A 23,401-nucleotide genomic window follows, 5' to 3' on the forward strand; every position below is an offset into this window, starting at 1 on the left:
CGTTGCCGATCAGCGCCTGCTGCTGCTGTCTCTCTACGTTCCTGTTCTCAGTGAACGGTGAAACTCCACTGAGTAGCCTGCAGCCTCAGCCACAGAAACTCGGGTTGTTTTCCCCCCCCCCACCCCCAACTTTACCGCCAGTTGTCAGTTTGTCTGGGCGAATACGCTTCGTTAGCACACCGAATAAGCCGACAGTGAGTCACACAGCAGCGATCGGAACTTGAAATATGACGATAAGCAAAATGGGAGGAAAGTCGTTGCTAGCTCACTGAAGTTGGAGGTTCTCCTTGTGGAAGAGGAAGAGGTGGCGGCGGACACCACGAGTTCACTCTCACAATAAAAGGTAAGCCAGTAAAAAAAAAAAAAAAAAAAAAAAAAGTCGAGTGGCGTGTTTTTGGCTGCACTGCATTCAGGCAGCTTCTGTGTTTGTGTGGGGGGTTTTATGCGATGAGGATAATGACTTTCAGAAATTGGTGATTATGGCGTTGATTAGGAGGTTGCCGGCATAGCTTAGTCACCCATTGACTCACACGTGTGTTGAAATTCCAGTCTGTGTCTTTTAATTTTCTCTCTTTCGTTGTTAGTTATTCAAACAACCTACTTTCCTCATGCTGTGTGTTATTTTGTCTCTCACACTAACAATATATCTTGGTAGCTGAGCTGTGGACTACTTCACCAAATACAATAAGTTTTACAGGTTGATCGTTGTCCCAGTTTGGCGAATAATTAGGATATCCACTCTGCCTTTTATAGCACAATAGAAAACATCCACCATATCAAGTTGCACCAGTGCAGTTTCAGTCATTTTGTTGAAGCTGAAATATGAATGATACATATTTATATTCCCTTGCAGACTTAAAGCGCATGAGTGGGGGAGGGGAAAGACATTCAGCTGTACTAGACATTGCCACCAGTAGTTAAGGGACAGTTCATGTTACTGTATAACTACAATGTTAAGCTGTTTCCTGACTGTGGCAGCTGTAACTGTCTTAAAGCACAAGAGAGGCATCTATATATCAAAAGTAACCTGCAAAATATGAAGCTTAAGGACATTGTGATTCTGCATGTCCACATAACACTTACTAAAACAGTTTACTTTTTTACGAAAAGATTAAGAAATGTTGTGTGACCTACAAATTCTTCTTATTTTCTATCTAGTAGTCCTGGCTGTTCTCTGTAGGTCATGGAATAATGGGATGCAGCATGTACAAACACAGTTAAGATGTCTCGCCTGGCCTCTGAGCATCAAAGTGTTCATTATCTCTGTTAAAGCAAGACATGAGAAGGATTCAGATGAAAATAACATTCAAAACACACTGCTGTTTGAATGCTTTTCTAATCTGATACTACATCAGTGGCCCGAATAATGAACGCTAAAGTGATGTCCCCATTTTCTTGTTGACCTGGTGTCTGTTGTTGTATGTTGTTTGTTCACAACATCAGTCAGTCTTGTTTAGCTACTGAAATCACATGGAGGCATTTTAACAAAGAAGCTGCATTGGAGGGTAAACACTGGGGAGAAGATACTGGCAGTACTAGATTTGACATGTTGGTTACTGCTGCCACCTTTGTGTCTGTTTTTTTTTTTGTTTTGTTTTAAATAGTAAGCTATTGGATATAAGCTGGATGACTCCTACTACTCTTCACTAATGCCATCACCACAGAGACACCAGACAGCAGTTGTATTTATTGGATTTACATAATGAAAGAATATACCATCATGAATGGGTGTCTTTCCCTGGAAATGTTGAGACGATACGATTATGTAATAGAGCCATCTGTTTTTCAAAAAAAGAAAATCAGGCTCAAACAAATAAAAATAAGCGCGTAAATTGTTATAATTTGAACATAACCAACAGAGCTCCATCCTGAATTACGTTGTCAAATTGACGTTGCTTTGTTTAGTTTGGTTTGGTTTGGTTTAACAGAGGGTTTCAGGTTATTGTCATGGTAATGTTACTGTAAATTACTTCCATATCACAAAGTCAAGAAATTATCTTATTTTTATTCACTATTTTTTACATATGTGGAATGGAATTTAAAATGCTTCCACACATTTCTTTTCAGACATTTTGGTGTCATGATTATTTGTTCATTATAGCTTGCTAGTTTACTCCATTTTGCGTTAATGAAGAGATGAACTAGTTTACTGAGAACACAAGGGCTGCCCCCAATACCATGTTCAGGGCTGCAAAGCTTCAGTGAGAATTACAGTTATTTCAGATGCTGGACTTTTTCAACATCTTGCTGGCATTGTTGTACCTTGGCAGCCTGTCACATGGTCATGTGTCAGAGTCCCAGTGTCAGTGCTGGTAATGTGAGATGAGAGCAATGACACACAAAACTATTACTAAGGTTAAATGTCCTTGTCTCACAATAGCTAAAAATAATTGTTGATGTATCATGAATAATGTTGGATTATCATTTTTTAATTCCCGGGACTGTTGTGGCAATGTACATAATACTAATAATAATAATAATGATAATAATTATTATAAAAAATAATTATTATAACAATAGCAAAAAATGCAGCATTCAAATGCTGATTTGGACGCAGATTACCATGGCAACAGTTGAAGCTTTGCGGCATTCGGTTCAGCCCTAGAGACCACATGGCATTCAACTGATAAGAGCCCCCTGGAGTACAGGGAAGGCTTTCACATCATGTATTTATCAGTTTAGCATTCGGTTAAATCTTGACAATTTAGTAAGTGGACTTTGGGGTTGAGATTAGTTTGAATTCGGTAGATTAACTGTAGATGAAACATAGCTAACTGACGTTTTTGTTTTGCATAGTTGAATAGTTTTGCTTGATGTAATGGAACATGTGGATTATAAATACATATTGCTATATGAATATAAATATACATTTTGTGTGATTTGCTCATATTTGCAAACATATACCTGTTAACATTGTGACATTGATTTCAGCCCTATTGCCTTGCCTTACCAGCAGGTTTACCCATTTTGTCAACAGAGGTGAGGGCTGGCGGTGAAGACTAATTGCAGTTGTTACAAAAACAGGTTTAGTGCTGCCTGTTAAAAGAACTATAGGAGTTTTATTATGTCTTACTTACATGTTTCAGATAACATAACAGTTTCCAATTATTGATTTTTAAATATGTTATTTGTTTTTTATTGTGAGAAACCAAAATTTGGGGTTTCAGTAGATGCGACATAGATTTACTGAGTCCTCAGAGGGCATAAACGAATAATGTTGTTGGCCCACAGGTCATTGTCTACCTGCATCTTGTTCAGTGACAGGATTTGAGAAGAAACATGTTCTCTGCGATTTCAGTGCTGTAAATGGACTCAGGTCTGGAAAAAACTGGATGGCCTGTAATATGTAATAATCATAATTCATTCATCTGGTGGCTTCTAGTCACTCCTCAATTTGCTCTAGATTGATTTTTGATAAGTCATTCGAATGTGACTGTTGTGGATTCAGTGAACTGTGGCACAGAAGAGACAACAGCAAATCTAAGGTACATTGGGTTTAGACTGTGTGTTCAAAACAGAAATGTATCCCCTGCTCATAAGTAGGGCAAGGAAGTCCCTGAGAAAGCCCATGTCAGCCTTGTGGTGCTGCAAAGCTTTGTATCGGGCTGTCCAAATATTTCTGTAGCAGTATTTATTTATGATAGGCCATGGGGGGAGGTGAACCATTCTCTCCCTCCAAAAGAGACATGCAGCGTTCATGGGCTATCTGCCAACTGGCAGACTAGTGGTTACTCTGAAATAACGCCCATACAAGTACTGGCTAGTTCAAGGCTATAGTTATTTATTTGGATTCATTTTGGATTTAGGGTGGCTCTGTTTATCGTTGTGTGAACATGTGTCTGTTGTGCCTTGGCTCTGTCCTTGTGTGTATTTAAATTAGTGGGACAAAGCCACATATCTTTAAGGGTGTAAACTTTTCAGTGTCATACAGCTAATCAGTTTCTATTCCTACTGTGTCTGAACCCATTGTAGCTAATGATTCAGGTTCCTTCTTTCTTTATATGTTCATTGCTTTTAATGAACATCTGTCTGTGTCGCATTAGGCTCAGTCAATAGACACACACATTTTGTTTCCAAGGACAGTCTGCATGTAGGCAATGTCATTTCTTAATATTGACTAAAAGGAGAGTAGAAAATGATCTATGTTGCCATCATTGTAGTGTGCTTGGTCTGTAATTTTTAACTAGATTTTCAGAAGTAAGGTGTTGGGGGCACAATTATGCTGGTGGATGACTGTTCAGGAAGTTGTGCAAGCACATGCATGCCAGAGTGAGAAACTTTTTTTTTTTTTTTAACAAAAGGGAATATTGTTTTTTCACTGTCTTTTCACCCCCTGTTGATTGAGCTACGAGAGCTTATCCTGTCAGTAAATGTGAAGAAAAGTATGTACTCAAAAACATAAAAAGAACAGCATCTAGAGACCACATCTTGAACTGCTATGGCTTCACACGCCATGTTTTGACAAAGACTTCTTTAATGTCTGAAATGTGGGTGGGACTGGACAATAAATCAGTATTTTAATTAATCATCGCCTCACGAAAATCACATTGTGTCAAAATTCTCACATCAAGAATATCATGGTTGACAGTTCTCATGTGTAAATGAAGTTATGAGTGAAACTTTTACCATAGTCAGAAGATTTTTCCCAGCAACTTAATCTGGAGCTCACACCCGTTGATATCAGCGCACATCACAGAATTTTAAGCTCTATGATGGTATGTTTGTCACCGATAAACACACTGGGAGTTGTAGTTAACTTCTCATCACACTTTTTATGTACACGGACTTGTACATTTGACTTTTTATCAAAGAACCAGATATTTTATAATGCGGTTATTCACCTTTTTCATGTCCGTCGAAGCCATGAAAGTGCTCCATTTGCTCAATGTATCTCGATCAAACTGATCGAGATGCGTGTAAAAGTCCGTGTAGCACTTGCATGCGACGCAGTTACTATCACAGATAATGTCGCCTAGATGACGGTATTCCTGTTATCAGCGGTAGCTCATCCTGGTGTTGGTTAAAAGTCACGAGGCTGGGCCGTGCCCTAACGTAAGAAACGCTTAATACACGCAACACACAAAACTTGCATTATCCAGATCCATCTGTATTTATATCTTCAGTATATAGATAAGTCTGTTGGTTTAGTGCGAGAGCTTTACTTACTATCGTCAGCCGCACCAGGATGCCTGATTTTCGTCCACCATGCAGATTAAACATTGAACACAGTTAGAAATAGTAACACAACTGCGACACACAAGTCCATTTGTAAAGCTTATTAAGAAACATGTTGTTTTTCCCAAATACCTGTCCACCTGCGCTCTCTCCACTTGTCCATGCCGATGTCAGAATCGCACACGTGAAACCAAAAGTGGAGGAGTCCAATCTGATCTCTGGAGGGGAGGAACCAAATGTGATGATTCTGATTATTAATTGTATATCTATACATGGATAACACATTGCCACGTATCTGGTGAAATTTGCTGTATTTTTTAATATTGCTATATATATATATATATCGCAGAAAAAAAGATATCACAATGTCAGTTTTTCCAACATTTTGCCGTCTTAGCTCCAGCTGTCAGGTGTGTCTAACATTTTCTGTGACTTCTGGAGCCAACACTCCAACATTCACACTCAAATGCATGCAGTGATCGAGCAAGTGTATGATGGTGTCTCTCTTTCCCAGTCTTTACCCAACAACTTCCATTACTTGTTGTATCTACAACCAAGTGCACACCATCACCCCTTCAAGCATCATCGCATGTTACTAAATTGACATTTAATGGCAGTCCCACACTTGGGCACAGAAGTCAGTAATTTCATAATGAAAGAGGAAGGAAAACATTGCACAGATTAGTTTTTTGTGGTGGTGTTCTGTTGTGAATGTACTCATGAGTTATCTGTCTAAAGCTTTGGTCAGGCAGCCAGTGGTAGGAGTGTGCTGTTGTCAGGAAAACCATGAATTGTGGCTTTGAGCACACTGCTCCGGAAACGAAACAACCATCTGTAGAATGCCAGTGAAAGTTTCAAGTGTGCTGCTGCATAGTTTGTAATTTCCTTTTTCCTTGAAGTTTGAAACTTGTCAACATCATACCACAGACTGATCCTACCATGAACGCATACTAAATGGGGAAAAATGGAGCACATGCATCATCGCTCTACCCTTACAGTTGTATATAATTACACAAAGAGTTGATTGATAACTTCTATCAACTAATTTCTGTGCTGTGTAAAAGGTCGGTTTTTATTATAGGAGATTAATGGTCTATTAATATCTTCCCAAGAAGACTACATTGTTGGTCTGGTCATGTGTCTTCATCAAGTGAGGCCATTAATGGACGAAGGAAGAAGTCAATGTACTTCGATTAAAAATTTGGTATTGCTATCTCAGCATTGTCAGTAACTGTGTTTGAATTGTCATGATCTAAATACACATATAGATGAAATAAAATGACCGGAGGTATGTGCACTCAGAGGTCTGTGTAGTTACAATGAGAAATGAAAACATTTCCAAACTTTTCATTCTGTGAGTGGAATCAATTGCCCAGCAGGATATACGCTGTTTAGAGGACACACACACACAAACACAAACGGACTACGAAGGGAAATCTTTGTTGTGTGGTGTTAATGTTGTACTGTGTAAACGCGAGGTAAAAAATAAGTCGAGGCATGGCTTAGAATAAAGATCAGTATTTCAGCTCACTTGTCTGCTTTGTTTGTTTGACCCTGATGTCAGATGGAAGGAAAGCTCAAGGAGAGTGGGGGGTATTCAGGGTGGCATGAGCAGCTGTTGACAGAGAAGCAAGATCTTTTGGTCACCATAGCAACACTTGTATTGCCCACACTGGGTTGTCTCTGTGTTTACAGCTTATTTGTGCAATCCTCATCTTGCTGAAAAAAGAATTGCCTGGCTGAGGCCTTTTATGTTGTCTTTACAATCTCAAGGACACTTAGTTCTTTTTTTTCTATTGACTGAATATAGAAATATATGTTTACTCAACTACATAAAAATGGCTAAAATTTTGTTTTTTTTCAGCAAAACTGTGATTATGTAAAAAGCTTGTTAAGACATGTATGTTCCCCTAAAGATGTAATGGTTTCAGTTCCTGTCAGTGGTGGAGACAATGGTCCCTTCTACAATATGTCAACACAGATGAAGGCTGTCAGATGTTCTCATTATTCAGTCTGCTGTTTTTGATGAAATATACAGATAATTTTGCCTCTATTTCAGATGAAATACACAGGAACTTGTGGCTCTTTATCATATTATGCAACATGAAGATACAAAGTATGCACTGGCCTAGATTAGAAATGATCTCATTTTACAAACTTGTCTTTGTTGTACAGTGAATTATATTATGTAAAAGACAGAGCAATTGAAATGGAGCAATAAACTATAATTATGTACAATTCTTTATCTATATATATATATAGTGATATGAGTGCAGGGTCAGACTATTGAAGGGATTATTTGTTTTCTAAGTACAAAGTAACAGATGACATGCAGAATGTCCATTTTTCTTCTGATTTATTTTTTAATTCCCACAGTCCCTTCCACACGACGTATTTACTTGCCACCCACCCCCACAGAGGCATATACATGTGCATGCCCTACAGCGGCGGCTTCTTTGTGTGCTTACATGCACATATTGAAACCAGGTTATTTGGAGAAACAAGATTAAGGCAGGGAATCAGACAAAGTGTTGACATGCAGTAACCGGGTTACTGTAAAAACTGTCTTTAGAAGTAACTGGTCAATAATCAGATATATTTCCTACACCATGCTATATATATATATATATATATATATATATATGCGCATTGGTATATTAAAGTCAAAATGATAAAATGATACATGCATCAAGTTCTCCTACTTACATGACAAATGGTCACATTTGTCTGTGGCCAAATGTGACCATTCCAGTATCAACTCATTTAAATGTAATCAATGCTGAACGATATGCATTTTTGCATTTAATTTTCACTGAAAAGATATTAAAGGATGATGATGTGATTTTTACTGGGGTCTGTGCCAAACAAGCATGTCTCTTTAAGGAGAATATGATTTGTAGGCTGAGGCATCTGTAGCACCACAATGATTCTTTTATCATGGTACGTTGTGACACATTTTACCTTTATCAAAAAATTGAGGCTCCTGCAATTTGGATACTGCACTTGGTCATATTACGATTTTGATACTATTTTTGATTAATTGTTCAGCCCTCATTAAGATATGATCAGAAACTGCCGGGTTACCTGGTGATCAGACCAAAAATATCATTGACTTAAAAAACTGAAAGGATCTGTGTTGGTGTGGGCATGTTGCTACAGGTACTGGATGTAATACTGTCCAGGAAGTCCAGTTGGAATAATGCATCCATTAATATTAAGGATTATAAGAATCAATCACACTGCACAGCAGTTAATAATTCTGTCATGAGGAAGCAGCTGTGTAAAATCTGTCATTTTCACGTATTTAATTTTATTTTCAGTTGTAGTCTTGACTTTTATTTTGGATAGAGGAACGCTGAGAGTAATCAATCCTTTTGTCTGTCTCTTAGTGATTTTACACTAACAAAACAATAACAATTTTAGTGTCTATTCTTTGACAATATATTGTTTCCTTTACCTTTTACTCCTAAACTCAATAAAAGTAATAGGGATATTTTGGTCCTTTTATGTATGTAATGTACTGTCCACATCAATAGGGAAAAAGCCCAGGGGTTCTGTTCTTTGAACAATGTAAGAGTGCTGATATCCTTTTGTTTCTTCTGAGAATACTAAATGACACCAATGGGCAAGTGGGAGTTGTCATTTTTATTTGATTCTAATGGGTTCAGCATGAGGGTGGATCTTAGGTCCTGACGCCCCCGATTAGAAGCCATCATGATGAATCCTTTCAGTGATCCACGCTGTCTGTCACCATCCCCCATTCATTCCCTTAGGTGAAAATATAATTGATGGTGGCGCCTGTGAATGTGCACTTCTCTCTTGAAAGAGAAAGACACACCTAATGCTCATATTCCTGCAAATCTGTCAAGGCTTATATCAAAGATTTGGCTCATTGTAGTTGGTGTGAGGATCGTAGCGTTGGGACACGTTTTGCAGTATTATCGGCTGTAGTTGCACTAATGTCTTACCCTGATGACCTCTTTGATTGTTAACTGCTGGAAGAACCATTAGGTTAGGCCTAGTGGTTCCAGGGGTGGTCAGCCATGTGCTACGGAGAGCCAACAGTATGAACGATTTCATTTCGACTGATCACCTCAGCGGATAATTTCTTGTACGAGTTCTTTCCCTCCACTTAAAGGAGTGTTACTCAGTGGGTGGAGTCTTTGGTTGGAATGAAGACCTACACACTGTAGTTTCTCTTGGCACACAGTTGGCCACCCCTGGTAAACATTTAACGTGTTGCCACCCATAGGAAGCGTGGGAGAAGTGTTTCCCCTGGAGACTGAGGGCTACCATCCCCCACCGTGTGCCGACCTACATTGGCTGCCGCTAAGTGACTCATTGAGAGAGGCAAAGAATAATGCTCAAATGGTTGTTGTGATTACCTGTGTGGGGATCATTATTTATCACCCTGCTCCCATTCCACCATCCCCCTCTCTGATTCCCCTCCCCCACTTTCTCTCTCTCTCTCTCTCTCTCTCTCTCTTCCTCTCTCTCTCTCACTCCCCTCCCCCCCTGAAGACTGCAGCCCAACCAGAAGCTTCAAAGGCGGGTTTTACTCAGCAGAGCAGTTCAAGAGAAAATGGCTGCTGTTTCCAGGTCTTGTTTGCACATCTGTCAGGAGGTGACTGTGCAGGAGAAAATGGGGTCCCTGGTATGCTGGTTTTTAACATCATTCTTTTCAAACCTGCATGTGTAGGAGATGGCTGGTTGTGTAGTTCTCATTACTCCATTACTTATACATTCAAATGTTTATGTTCAAAAAGCGTTTTAATTGTTGTCAGTGGTGAATGAATGATTATCATCGTAAGCCTGTTTCAGAGTGCTGTGCATGGAATTATTTGCAGTGGCATGTTTGTTTACCCAGGGTAGCGGAAATTGTAACAATACCATTTTTTTACACACACACACACACACACACACACACACACACACACACACACACACACACACACACACACACAGAGGATGTCAGTGTTGTATCATTAAAATCTTTTATGACAAAAGGCTTTCTTTAAAGTTGTATATTTACAGCAATGTAAAAGCAGTTCTCCAAAATAGTTTGCAGTGAATGATAATTCATGTTTCCAGCATGTTCTCTCTTACACATATATCCTTAAATGAATGTCTATCCTTAGATACTCTAACCTCAGAAACTATTTCCTTTCTTTTGACTATAAGTTATATCAAAGTCAAAGTTGCTTGGATTCAACACAGATATTTAGTAAATGATAATCATCTGCTGTCTTGCCTAAGACATTTGAATAGCCTTAATTAACACACATGCTCTAATGCTCTCATCAGATGTCATGATCTGTGATGACAGTTTGAAATACAAACACCTATACTAGAAAGTTAGTGAAACACTGCACTAGCATTGTTGGCGTCAGTGTTGGATTTTGTAAAAACAAACTGCCAACGACTTCAGGTCTATTCATATTAAAAACTTTCGAAATGGTTGTGATACCTTTTTTATAAAATTTACAAAGCTTCGGGGTTCAGTTAGATGCTTCTCTATATATATATATATGTATATGGTAAAGCACAGACTCCTGGTTGGGGAACTGTTGCGGTTAAAGGGCCATTCAGCTGTTTCATTGAATATTTGCAGAGTCACATTATGTAAAGGTATGCCAAAGCATACTTGAAATTTTTCACAAGATAATGATCCACAAATGTTTGAACCTAAATTAAAAGTTCACCTCGTCTACATCGGCTGTGTAGTGAAAGCAGCACGTCGCTGCAGTCCTGTGTGGGTTCTACACTGGAAACATTCAGCCACAGTGCTGTTGTTCACTCAGTGCCTTCAGCCCAATACACTAGCCACGTAGTTACACAAGAATATGTTTTGGGTGGCAATTGTGTGAGGGAAGTGTGAGTTGTTACATGACTTGTGTAGATGGTATTTGTTTGTCAGACATGCATGAGATGGAAGACTGAAAAATGCAGCAGATGTAGTCACATTATGAAGACTTATTATTCTTCAGCTTTGACCACATCCTTAGGCCGTGATGCACTTAGGTGAATTAGTAAGCTGCTGGTGTAGTTTACATTGTCAGTAATTGCTACAAGAGTGCAGTGATCAGTTAACCATAGTGTTAACCATAATGAGCCTGTTCACCACAGGAGGGGTTCATTCATTTATCATTTAGTTTTTATTAGTCTATCCCAGCCTGTCTTTTATGCAGTCGTCGGATTGCACTTGGTAATGTTTTAATTTGACTCTCAGAAATTGTTGGTTTTGGACTTAAATGTTGACATATTTGCCTCTGTTTTTGGATACTGAGTCTATTGTGACAACATTTTGTCACAACAAAAATAAAAAAAAGCTTATTTCTGGTTGTTGCTAGTGTATGATTTGACAGGTCATTTGTCTGATCCGCCAGTTGAGAGAATGGCAACTTACAACATTTCAAGGAGAAACCTGTCCATTTGGCAGGATCTTTCAACATAAAACATCAGAGGATTAAGAGAGGAGAACAAAGAAGGAATAAAACAGGTGTATTTGTGTCCAGTGTGAATTTTGGACACCACTGAATAAAAAAACAGACTGGGCTGGCAAATGAAAGGGGGTGCAGAACATGGCAAGACAGCTCGGTTGTTGGAATTTTGTGGAGCTCAGCAATGTGAGTTGTGGGTCAGCAATGCAAGTACCTCAAAGTGGTTAATTTGTGCTGTGAAAACAGTTTTTTTTTTTTTTTTTTTTTGAATGGAGCAGCCTTATAAGCAACTGTATTTCTTTTCCCATTTGTGATGTCTTCCTTTTTTCAGAGGAATCATACCTTCAGATGTTATCAGTAAGGTTGATAAACCATAGCCATAGCAAAGGTTATCATATTGTGTGGTTTCCTGGATGGCACATTGTTTGGTCAAAGGAGGCTCAGATGCCCAGGGAGTGGGTGAGGGTGGCATCGTGGGCCCATCTGTTAGAGTTATCATTGCTCCTGCCTTGCACCGAAGGGACCTGAGCCCCCCTCCACACTGCCTGTTAATTACGTTTCCAGTTGTTCGGTATGTAGCTTGTGTTGCCTTGGGTGCAGTGGCTGCCTTGCTTTGATGTGGCTAGCCCTTCCTAGTCCCATAAGTAAGCTAATTAGCGAAAGAGAAACATGGTGACAGTGGTCAAAGCAGGTCGACAAGCTTGGTTTTGTTTTTTGGAAAAAAAAAAGAGCAAAGAGCCTTTGCCTTTTTGAGTGTGATTTTTTTTGATGATGTAAATGATAATGAGAACGTATGAGATGAAACCAAAATTTTGTTTAGTAATATTTCCGCAGGATTCTGTTCTATTTTTTTTGCAGTTGCAGGATTTTTTTTTTTTTTTTTTTTACTACAGGTGTAACATAATAGCACCCCTTTTTCTGTTACAAAATATGAGTGGAGCATCACATGGTGGCCACACCAGTTGCAGAGGTTGTTATAATTCCAGCCCTGTAGTATGTCTGCTGTGGTACAATAAAGGTAGACTCTTTCTGAAAGAATATACCAAGGTGAAAGTGAATAATTCATGTTGAGTAACATGTTCAACCCCTCTGGCTGCATGCCCACTGGTAATTGGGACAACACCATTCTCTATTTTGCTCGGTCGCTCTTGTTGCTATGCTACCAAAGGGAAACTTGAGTGGGCCTGGACAGTGTTTGGAATGAAGGTTGGACAGCCATGCAGTCTTCATACCTGACACCATCCCCCTTTATTTCTCTTTTTATTCTCAGCAAAATGTCTGTCCCTTTATCTCCCAGTAGATGGACAGGAAATAGTTGTATTCCTTTTTTACGTCATGAGTGATTGTCAGGTTGCAGTTTGTTTCTTTTGCTTTACTTTAACTTGCTTACAGGGCCATTCTTTTGCTTATCGTATTTAGTTACACATTTGTGTTTGTTTACATTGTGTTTTTGGGTCTATAAGTAATCTCATTCCAACTCTATTTACTCTGCTCTCATAAAATTGTATGCATGAGTCAGTGGAAAATGATAAAGTCTACAGTATTCTTGCAGTGTTCATCAGCCTGAGGACAAATATGTGATGGAATTCAAAACGTAATTGCATTTTTGTTTCCTCAGCTCCCGTCAGTTATGAGACAGTCTCAATTGAAATGTTAACATAAGCTCTATTAAACACCCCTATTTGTTGAAAATAACTCAGAAGGGAAGGTCAGGCTGCCTGCTATGAATAATTAGCCCCTTGGTCTCATCTGTAATTCACTAGATGGGTTGTAGACTGGCATTTAATATCCTTACTGCTTTATCAGGGCTCTTTCCATCTAGATGGTTGGCCGGGTCACTAATGGGAAGCACCATTCAGTTCTCAGTGGAAGCCAAATGGATATAGACACTCCCATTAGGCCAGAGAAGAGAGGATGGGAATACTTAGATCTAGTACTATTCATGGATTCACAGGTTAAGTGACCCAGCTATTGACATTGTCAAAGGAGGGAATCATGCATGCAGCAATGGGCAAGACGAGAGTGAGCATGTACTAAGAAAGGCTGGAGGTGAGGGCTTTCCTGTGTGCGTGTGGTTGTGTGTCTATTAAAATGTATCAGCACATGACTGTGTGTCACTAAACAAAGCCCGGGACACATTTGTGCAGTGTGCAGAATTGGTATCCATTTTTATAGGAACGTGATAAAGATATCATTTGTTACAGTGGCTTAAAAATATGTCACATGCAAGACTGCGTACCTAAATGTTAATTTCAACCTCTAATTTTTGATTAAATTTACAGGAGTGAACCCAGCCTTCCAACATACCTCCTCCCTTTCATTGGGCTAAGATGAGTATTACCAGTGACGAAGTGAACTTCTTGGTCTACAGATACCTCCAAGAATCAGGTTTGTCTCACTGATACAATGACAAAAACAACGACACAATGAACTGACTTTTGGCGCGACACATTAATTGTTGATATCTTTTTCCCAGCATTGCAGGGTTTTATCGTTTGTGCACACATAGTTGTATAGAATGCCGTTATCATGCATAAACAGTTTGTAAAAACAAAACACATAATATGCTATTTTTATGTTACGCATGGTCAAACATCACATGTTCAATTACAGCAAGATTTTTCTTTAGCTTATAGTGGAAGGAAATAAACAGGCACACTGCCTCTTAGACGCCAACGTGCTATTCACTCTTCAATCAATGATTTAAATTCCCGCTGCTCAGTTTTATTACTGTTTACTGAGTGTGCCTCTGAAGCCATTTGGCAGAATACAAGCTACTAGCTGCTCAGAGGTCAACACTGATATTGGCATGCCTTATTATCACACTCTCAAATGTCATGCTTGCTACGCCATTCAGTTTTTTTTTTAGTATTCAATTACTGTTAGCTTTGTTTGGATCAGACAAGACTTTCCTTTGAATATTTGAGTTGTGTTTGTGCACATCTTGTGCTTGGCACTCTGGCGTTAATGAATGTGAATGGTGTTTTGTTTTCAGGTTTCTCTCACTCAGCATTCACCTTCGGCATCGAGAGCCACATCAGCCAGTCCAACATCAATGGAACACTAGTGCCCCCTGCAGCCCTCATCTCCATCCTGCAGAAAGGGCTTCAGTATGTGGAGGCAGAAATCAGCATCAATGAGGTGAGGGCACGGACCTGCTTTTTTACACTCCCATAGATGTTTTCTATTGCTAATGATACAAAGACAAACTTTGATCTCTATGACAACACACCGGTTTAACTGCAAATGCTTTTCACAGTTTTGCTGATTCTTATACTGAAAGAAACACTGAATGATATTTGTAGAGGAATGCCAACTAGAAATCACATTTTACCCCTAATTGATCATTATCGACGCCATACAAATGATTAATTAAAAATCCCTTTACCTCATGATGTGTTATTTTCCGCTGTCATCCCGACAGGATGGCACAGTCTTCGACGGTCGGCCGATCGAGTCGCTGTCGCTCATTGATGCGGTGATGCCAGATGTGGTGCAGACGCGGCAGCAGGCCTTCCGCGACAAGTTAGCCCAGCAGCAGGCGGCCGGTGCCATGGCAGCTTCAACCTCTGGAAACCAGTCTAATGCACCAAAGAATGGAGAAGCCACTGTCAATGGGGAGGAGAATGGCACTCACAACATGAGTAAGTTGAATCTAAACATGGGTGTCTCAGTTATCTCCCAGTAGAAACTCACATGGTCAGTATGAAGTAATTATCTGATAGAAGAAGGGTTAAAAGAAAGGGGCTAGTAATGATTCAATCTCCTGTTCTGAAAGTCTGTCTTTCATGTTAGTTTTTAGACTTGCAGCTTACAAGGAAGAATTCTTTATTTCTATTGATGAAAAAAATAACTTACTAATTATAATGTTGACTCGGAGTGAATGCCAGTACCAGTTGAAACTGAGAAACCCCAGCATTATTATATGAATCTGTATGTAGAATTTTTACACTCGGAAACAAAAATAGCCGTGTTGTTTTCACAGAATGTGATATCGTTAGCAGTTGTTTAGCTTCCTCTGTGAGTGAAACCAGAGAGGTGTAGATCAGGTGCAGCTTAAGACAAGGGGGAGAGGAGTGTATGTTCGTATCAGTGTATACCCTTGGAATTTAATTTGAAGGTGTGGATGGCAACAGGAAGAGTTGGGTGTGAGTAAAGTTTCACAGTCTGAGGATACAGGTAAACAGGGAGGTAGAAATCAAATGAAAGCTTTTCTCTATTATAAAAGCTGCATCCATTACTGCGACTGGGTTTCTTGTTATACTGCGAAAATGGTGTGAATGCAAAGTAGGTCAGTTTTTCAGACTGAGATAAATAAAAATAGCACTGGCGCTTACCAGCAAAAACTTTCTCCATCCGTCTCTGTTGTTTGAAGGTAGTCTTTACCGACTTAAACACGTGGCAACAATTAATATTCATTAGAGATGAATTTATCAGCAGTTAAGTTTGCTGACAGGTGTTGGTGTACGTGTGTTTGCATGTGTGTGTTGATGCATTTATAAATATGTATGTGTGTGTATCTGTCTGTGTGCGCGCCGACTCTTCTCAGATAACCACAGTGAGCCCATGGAGATGGATGTAGACGTCGCGATACCAGCCAGTAAAGCCACGGTGCTGCGAGGCCACGAGTCAGAAGTGTTCATCTGTGCCTGGAACCCTGTCAGTGATCTGCTGGCCTCAGGGTGAGTCTCTGTCTGTGCTGAAACAGATCGCTGGATGAGTCATACTATATTGTATGCACGCTTTGGCTTTTATTTTGAAAGATGAATGGCTTCATATGAACTGCAGCTGACAGCTTATATTAAACAATCTTTTGACGCCCCTCCCGCTGCGTTGGTATTCTGCTCAGCTCCGGGGACTCCACCGCCAGGATCTGGAACCTGAATGAGAATAATAACTCCAACTCCACCCAGCTGGTGTTGCGCCACTGTATCCGAGAAGGTGGCCAGGATGTCCCCAGCAACAAAGACGTCACCTCACTGGACTGGAATGTAGGTCCCCAATCATCCATCCACATCTCCACTCTTCTACTTTTACCATGTGCAGGCTGCGCAGCTGAAGACGGTAAAGTAACCGTTTTGATATCTTTCCATCCAACAGAGCGACGGGACTCTCCTGGCAACGGGCTCCTATGATGGATTTGCCAGGATATGGACAAAGGATGGTATGTCCTCCGTCATTCCAGCACAGTATAGTTTCCTCGGTCATTAGGTTTATGTCATTGTTATTGTGAATAATGCAACCTCTGTGACAATTTTTTGAAGGATCTTTTCTAAAAGAAATGGATATGGCTCTTATCCACTAGGAAATCTGGCAAGCACCTTGGGGCAGCACAAAGGGCCCATATTTGCACTCAAGTGGAACAAGAAGGGGAACTCTATTCTCAGTGCTGGTGTAGATAAGGTATTTCATAAAGCTCCCCAGCATGGATTTGTGTCTTTCAGTGATAATATCATCATGTTTTTTTTCTTTTTATTTACTAGTCCTAGGGCTTGAAATGATCGGTTTTGGGATCACCAGCCAGAGTGTAAATCTGTAACATATCATTTCACGGGTATCCATAAAGTACAATGCAAACAGCACCTCAATCAGTAAACATTCTTTTCAGTAAACACCCAAGAGACTGACGGAGCGAAGAGCCCTGTATATCACAGCATCATTGTAGCATGTTACCAGATCTAAAGAAAGACTAAATTAGTTTTAAGTTAAAAGAAACAAAACGGAATTTGTGTTAGTTTTATAATAAATGCTACAGTGACATGAACTGCAGATATGCTTATTTTGCGAATGACTCTTTGAAAATAAAACTAGCAGAAGAAAGAAATTCAGTTTACTAATGCACACACACCAAGGTCAATGACTGTGACTGTGTTTTTTTTACCCTACCCACCTATTTGGCTGGATGGCGGGTGTTAATTTCAAGCCCTGGTACTCCGTTATAGCACATTTTAATGAACCTTTAATATGACACATTTTTGTAATGATGCATTTGAAATGTTGCACTTGTGGTCCGAAATGCTCAATTTCATTTTTCCAGACGACAATCATTTGGGACGCGCACACAGGAGAAGCCAAGCAGCAGTTCCCTTTTCACTCAGGTAAAGCCAGTTCACAACATATATCCAGAATAACAAAAGCTTATTATTGTCACTGATAAGTATGATGCAAAAAATGTTTCCTGCTCAATCGGGGTCCCATTGTGGCCTCATAAACCGACCTAACTCTTTAACGAATGTGGACCTTTGCGTTAAAATGTTCCCCAGCCCCAGCACTGGATGTCGACTGGCAGAACAACACCACCTTTGCCTCCTGTAGCACAGACATGTGCATTCACGTATGTCGCCTTGGGAGCGACCGGCCCCTCAAGACCTTCCAGGGCCACACGGTAAACAACTTTTTCCACGCTGCTCTTCTGACCTTATCTCCCACCATACCACGCTCGCTCCCCTGACAGTCACGCTAACAACGTTTGTGTTTTGCAGAATGAAGTTAATGCCATTAAGTGGGATCCGTCGGGGATGCTGCTTGCCTCCTGCTCAGATGACATGACGTTAAAGGTAAAACTCGTCCTCTGTCTCGGAGGTTAAAGAGAACAGTCCTGAGTGGTGATTCGTATTCGGTCATGTTTTGCTGTTTCCGTTTCCTTCACACACAGATTTGGAGTATGAAGCAGGATTCCTGTGTCCACGACCTCCAGGCTCACAGTAAAGAGATCTACACCATCAAGTGGAGTCCCACAGGCCCCGGCACAAACAACCCAAACTCCAACATAATGCTCGCCAGGTGGGAAATCACTCACGCATAGCTCACGTTCAGGACCATACAGAGCAACCGCACACATTGCTCACTTTTGAGAGAAAAGTCCAGGTTTGTGTTCTCAGAGAAAAATTGTGTACATGCGGGTGCACTTGGGTTTTTATATATTTGGGAAGGGGACACTCGTCATAGCCTGGCATTCAGGAGAAACCATGTTCCAGGCAAAATCCCAGTGCTAGTAAATGTCAGTGGCCCACAGCCTTACACCCTGACCCAGATGTGCATGCATGTTTAAATGTTCTAGTTCAAATACCACAGGAATTTACAGCCCTCGCTGACAACCCAGCATGCCTGCCTGTAGTCCACAATGGAGACAAAACTGCCATTATTGCCACAGCTTGGATGGAGCTTCATAATCTTAAGTAAATGCCATCCTTGATCAGCATGTGTGCAGTACATTTTTAATTGACTTCACTTCTGCTCCCTGCATAATGTCATAGAGTTCGCTTTCATTTCTTGTCACCCATAAGAGATTATCTCTGCCTGTTTATACATTGGTGACAATCCGTAGGTTCTTGGTTATGAAGATGTGTTAACTGAAATCAGTCTCTTTGTATCAGTGTTCGTTTTCAACAGTGTCTCAGTTTTTTGGTGGCAGGTGGCATTTCTTTTTTATGAGAAGCTGACACATTTTTTATTTGCACTGTGTCAACGTGGGATCGTTTTGTATAGTTTTTCTTCTTGACGAAGCAGCGTTCAACAATGTTTCCAAGATGTTTTATATTGGAGGTTCACGTGTCAGCATTGTGAAATTGTTGAGGACCAGCTATTCTGATGCAAACAAAACACAAATGGTAGCTTTTTTTTTTGCTGTGGCTTTTAAAGACGTGTTATTGCTTCCTTTGTTTCTGTTTAACAAGACTTGTAGTTTTGGCCATTTTTATGGCCCTCGTGAAACTAGTTTGTTTCAGTAGATCATCTTTCATGTTAGCAAAACAGATGATTATGAATCCTTTGCACTGGTCTCATCTTATTTGTGCACTCTGTCTCTTCCCCACGCCCACAGTGCCTCTTTCGACTCGACAGTGCGACTGTGGGATGTCGAGCGAGGCGTTTGTATTCACACACTGACCAAACACCAGGAACCCGTCTACAGTGTGGCCTTCAGCCCTGATGGCAAACATCTAGCCAGCGGCTCCTTCGATAAGTGTGTCCACATTTGGAACACCACGGTGAGTGTCAGGCTGGGATTTATACGGTTACTAACAGCATAAGAGAGAAGATTTACTGTGACCACAAAATCATTAGTTAATGGAGTTGGTAATTTATTTGTCTGTCCTGTTGCTGTAGACTGGAGCCTTGGTGCACAGCTACCGGGGTACTGGTGGTATTTTCGAGGTTTGCTGGAACAGCACCGGGGACAAAGTTGGTGCCAGTGCATCAGACGGCTCGGTGAGGACTTGCCAATAAAATTTTGCAAGTTGCAACATTAAGTAAAAAAATACATGTTGCTTGAAATGTATTATTCATGCTACTCATTGCTTTTCCTTCCAGGTATGTGTTCTTGATCTCCGAAAATAGCTGACTTGAGACTCTGATGATTAATCCTGAAACGTGCAGCAAATTGCCTTCTTCTGACATCAGCAAACACACTCTCATTGCTCGAGAAGAGCTGTTAAGGTGGACTGAAACAAAAACCCTCACAGGAGTAAAACCAGATGACTGCAGCCGCTTCTGAGGAGCCAACACCAACTGGATTCAGTGCACCTTACAGTCTGTTGACGTGTGTTTTTATGATACACCTGTGTGAGACAATGGAAGCGGGTTAAGAGATGCCCAAGACTGGACTGAATCCAACTCCCTGGGTGCATCCGTGTTTTAAAAAAGGTTTCTAATGAGGAAGTGCTGTGATCCCTCCGGGCCACTGGTCCAGCTGTTATCAGGTTGTAAGGGTTGAAAACACAAAGATGAGTTTTACAGAAAGAGAGAAGTGTTAATGAGACACGTGTTTGGCTGTGAAAGGCAACAAATTATGAAAGAAAGGTTGTGGTTTTAGAATTCCTTTGTGCTAATGTTACTTCATGTCCAAATGAACAAACCGGTGACATGATAAAAGTAACATCAATACTGAAGCACTGGTATTGTCTGTTGACAGGGTGCTTAACTTCTCCTCAGTGGAGAATAGTTGTTTTTTTTTTCAAGAGTACTTCTTGCTTCTTTTTTTTTTTTTTTTTTTGTCTATTTTCCACAGATGGACTTTTGAAAGTCAAAATTGAATGTGCCGCTACAAGGTAGTTCTTAGCTCACATTTAACATCAGGTCAACAAAAGGAAAACCTGCCAAGAAATAGTCCTAATCTCCTAAAATGACCTGCTCAATTCACTCGAGATTAGAAAATGTCATTTTGTGGACAAGATGTGAAAAGTGTGGTTTACAAAGAGAATTTTCTCCCTTTTTGGATGTAAATTTAAAGAATGTAAAGATATGTAAATTAGATTAATACACAGACTTATATACTGTGTATATATGTTTATATACAGTACTCTTTATTGCCATCCTGTAGGGGCTCATTAATGGCTAAAGCTGTCACATCTTTGCTGATAATGCGTGATGAGACCTCTTTTTAAATGAAGTGCATGTCTCACCAGCTTCTTTTAATACAGTCTTTCTCAACTCGACCAATCATATCCAGTGCATCGTTTTTGTTTTTTTTTCTCCAATGAGTCACAAATGGCATCAAACAGGTTCGTTGAGTGACTTTGCTCTCCTCTAATGATCACGGAAGGCCATGGAAGGAAATGTGCATTTCATTACTTGCATTCAGGGAATTATCTGGTCAACAATGTGGGAGTGAACAATCATCACAGTCTCCTGATTGGTTTGCTGCTTTACAATGGTGTTATATGTGGAACAGGATGTCAGAGAATCAACAACAAAACTCTACCTGTGAGACCTACTACAGCTTGATTAGCATTACCATGGTCCTCTCTGGCACTTTCCTCTGATAAATCTACTGAAAATGCAGAGCACATTTTGACCAGTAGGTGGAGGTCAAGCAAAAGTCCCGCTGTTGGTTTAAAAAAAAAAAAAAACTATGATTGGTCTTGTTCAGTCCCAACAAATGTTGCCCGCTGATCTGATTAGGTCAGTTTTAAAATGCCTGTCTTGTGGGCTAAGCTTCAGCAGTGTGCAGTAAGTCCGCCTCCCTCTGCATACTGGGATCTAATGTAAAAGACGGTATCTAAAAACTAACATGCCATCACTGTGATTTGCCTTTTTTTTTTTTTTTCCTGGTCTCTTTCCTTTTCAGTCAAAATTCAGCTGAAGCAACGTGAATTGCACTTTTTGTAACAGCGGGTGCAGCAAATGTTCAGATCTTGCTGAAAGTAAAGGGCCAATTCATTTTTTTGTCTTTTTTTTTCTCTCTCTTTGTTTTGAAGTCACAATTGGATGTTAATGGGTGGTTCATTGTTTATCATTTGCTGAGAGCCATTATTGTCTGTGTCAGACTGAGAATTGGGCTGTGGGTTGGTGGCCATTCTTGGCATGCTAAGGAGCCCAGTATGGAATAAGTGCTGTGACAGCTACTGTCTCTCACACCCTGGTCCAGGGTGCATTCACCTGTTTCCAAGACAAAACTTTGAAGTCATTCAGTGTCTCAAATAAATCACTCTATTTTGATATCAGAAACCATGGAGCCTTTGTCTTGAATATTTTTCTTAGCTCGGGAGTTACTATGCAGTCCTCTACAATCACTGAAAAGACATTTAAGAAAGTGTCACCAACAAAAGCTTAAGAAAAATTTGGGATATTTAATATTGTATAAAATAGATGTGTGCAAAAATACAAGATTGACAGTTGGAAATACAGTAATGTAGTTTTAAAAAAAGAATCTAATTAACAAATTACATTCTGTTGTGCCTTAGGAGTTTTACGGCAAGAGTGTATATCACAAACCCAGTGCGCATCTAATTCAGAGAACCTGCCAGGAGAAATACTTCCTCAAGCACTTAAGGCGACTTGAAAGCTCAGCCTGTGTGTTATTAATGAGAAAATGTCCTGTTTGTTCTGTTGACCGACTGCTATATACATGAGACTGGCTTTGGGACTATTTAGCTGTCCACTACGCTGCACTGCAGACAGATTTAGAAGGCTTAGAGAAAAATAAAAGGCTTGGAATCAAGAATTAGACTCATTCTGTCGTACCAACTAATGAAATCATGTGACCAGTTAATATCTGGGAGAGTCTCAAGAGGACAATAGAGGCTAAGATCAGACAAAACTAAAACAAGAGTAACTGAAAATGCAATGTCACACCGCTGAAGCAGAGGGAGGCAGTTTGTTGTTGACCCCAGCTAGTGCCTCACAGAGTTGTCCATCGATTCTCCATCAGCGTCTACATCCTCATAGTCTCGTAGCTCGCTGGAAATGTGGATTTCAACTGTACTAGACTCTGAACCTAGCAAGACAAAATAGGGGCAGATTACTGGGTGTTACTGCACATGACACCATAACAGTTTATCAAACTGTATTCATTGAGGTATTATGATATGAGGTGATATGATGCCTCCATCATAACTGTGTTTATACATGTGCATATATAAATATATATATATATATATATATTTTTTTTTTCACAAATGTATTTTGGGAATTTTAAATAATATACAAGCTGCAAATGTAGTCTTTAATGAGGAGTTTTTTGTATTGTGTTTATAATACAATAAAAAATATGATTTTGTTCTTACTTGTATTTGATGATAAACAGATTGAGGGCTATATAAATGAGTGAAAAACATAAATCCTTGAAAAGATTACCTTTATTTCTAAGGACTTATCATTTCAGAGACACTGAATGGTGACACAAAACACTGGATAGGCTTTTGTACATGATCCACATGGTGCACAAACACAACTTCAAAAAGGTAGAAAAGGGTGTAAAATGCTTCACAAAATCATCCCAAAATACAATTAATAAAACCTTATCGGGCCTCTTTCACAGCGGACATTTTGACTTGTCATAGTAGGAA

At 39.9% G+C, this 23,401-nt stretch overlaps 2 protein-coding genes across 3 annotated transcripts in view; one reads left to right on the plus strand and one right to left on the minus strand.

Moving 5' to 3' along the window:
- On the plus strand, positions 1–22,061 carry tbl1x (transducin beta like 1 X-linked). 2 transcript variants are annotated; one of them, XM_056388969.1, is made up of 16 exons: positions 1–343; positions 9,697–9,829; positions 13,898–14,003; positions 14,611–14,756; positions 15,040–15,259; positions 16,165–16,297; positions 16,465–16,606; positions 16,716–16,779; positions 16,921–17,018; positions 17,653–17,713; positions 17,879–18,000; positions 18,098–18,172; positions 18,271–18,398; positions 19,438–19,603; positions 19,722–19,823; positions 19,926–22,061. In XM_056388969.1, the coding sequence occupies exons 3-16, from the start codon at positions 13,946–13,948 to the stop codon at positions 19,950–19,952; spliced, it is 1,542 nt and encodes a 513-aa protein (XP_056244944.1). In that variant the 5' UTR covers positions 1–343; positions 9,697–9,829; positions 13,898–13,945; the 3' UTR covers positions 19,953–22,061. The 2 variants fall into 2 exon arrangements, with proteins under 2 accessions (XP_056244944.1, XP_056244943.1); XM_056388968.1 differs by lacking the exon at positions 9,697–9,829.
- gpr143 (G protein-coupled receptor 143) overlaps positions 20,579–23,401 on the minus strand; it is an 8,813-nt gene continuing 5,990 nt past the window's right edge. Inside the window, exon 9 of the mRNA XM_056388970.1 lies at positions 20,579–22,830. Within this exon, the coding sequence (XP_056244945.1) occupies positions 22,727–22,830 (104 nt within the window). The 3' untranslated portion in view covers positions 20,579–22,726. The remainder of the gene's footprint in view (positions 22,831–23,401) is intronic.

This window comes from Seriola aureovittata, chromosome 11 (genome assembly GCF_021018895.1).
Source record: "Seriola aureovittata isolate HTS-2021-v1 ecotype China chromosome 11, ASM2101889v1, whole genome shotgun sequence".
NCBI classification, from domain to species: Eukaryota; Metazoa; Chordata; class Actinopteri; order Carangiformes; family Carangidae; genus Seriola; species Seriola aureovittata.

Bases quoted from the DNA above. Each gene is read 5' to 3' on its own strand.
- tbl1x (XM_056388969.1), top strand. From the start codon at position 13,946: ATGAGTATTACCAGTGACGAAGTGAACTTCTTGGTCTACAGATACCTC. The intron at 14,757-15,039 runs GTGAGGGCACGG...TCATCCCGACAG, and splicing joins CAGAAATCAGCATCAATGAG to GATGGCACAGTCTTCGACGG. The intron at 16,607-16,715 runs GTAGGTCCCCAA...TCCATCCAACAG, and splicing joins TCACCTCACTGGACTGGAAT to AGCGACGGGACTCTCCTGGC.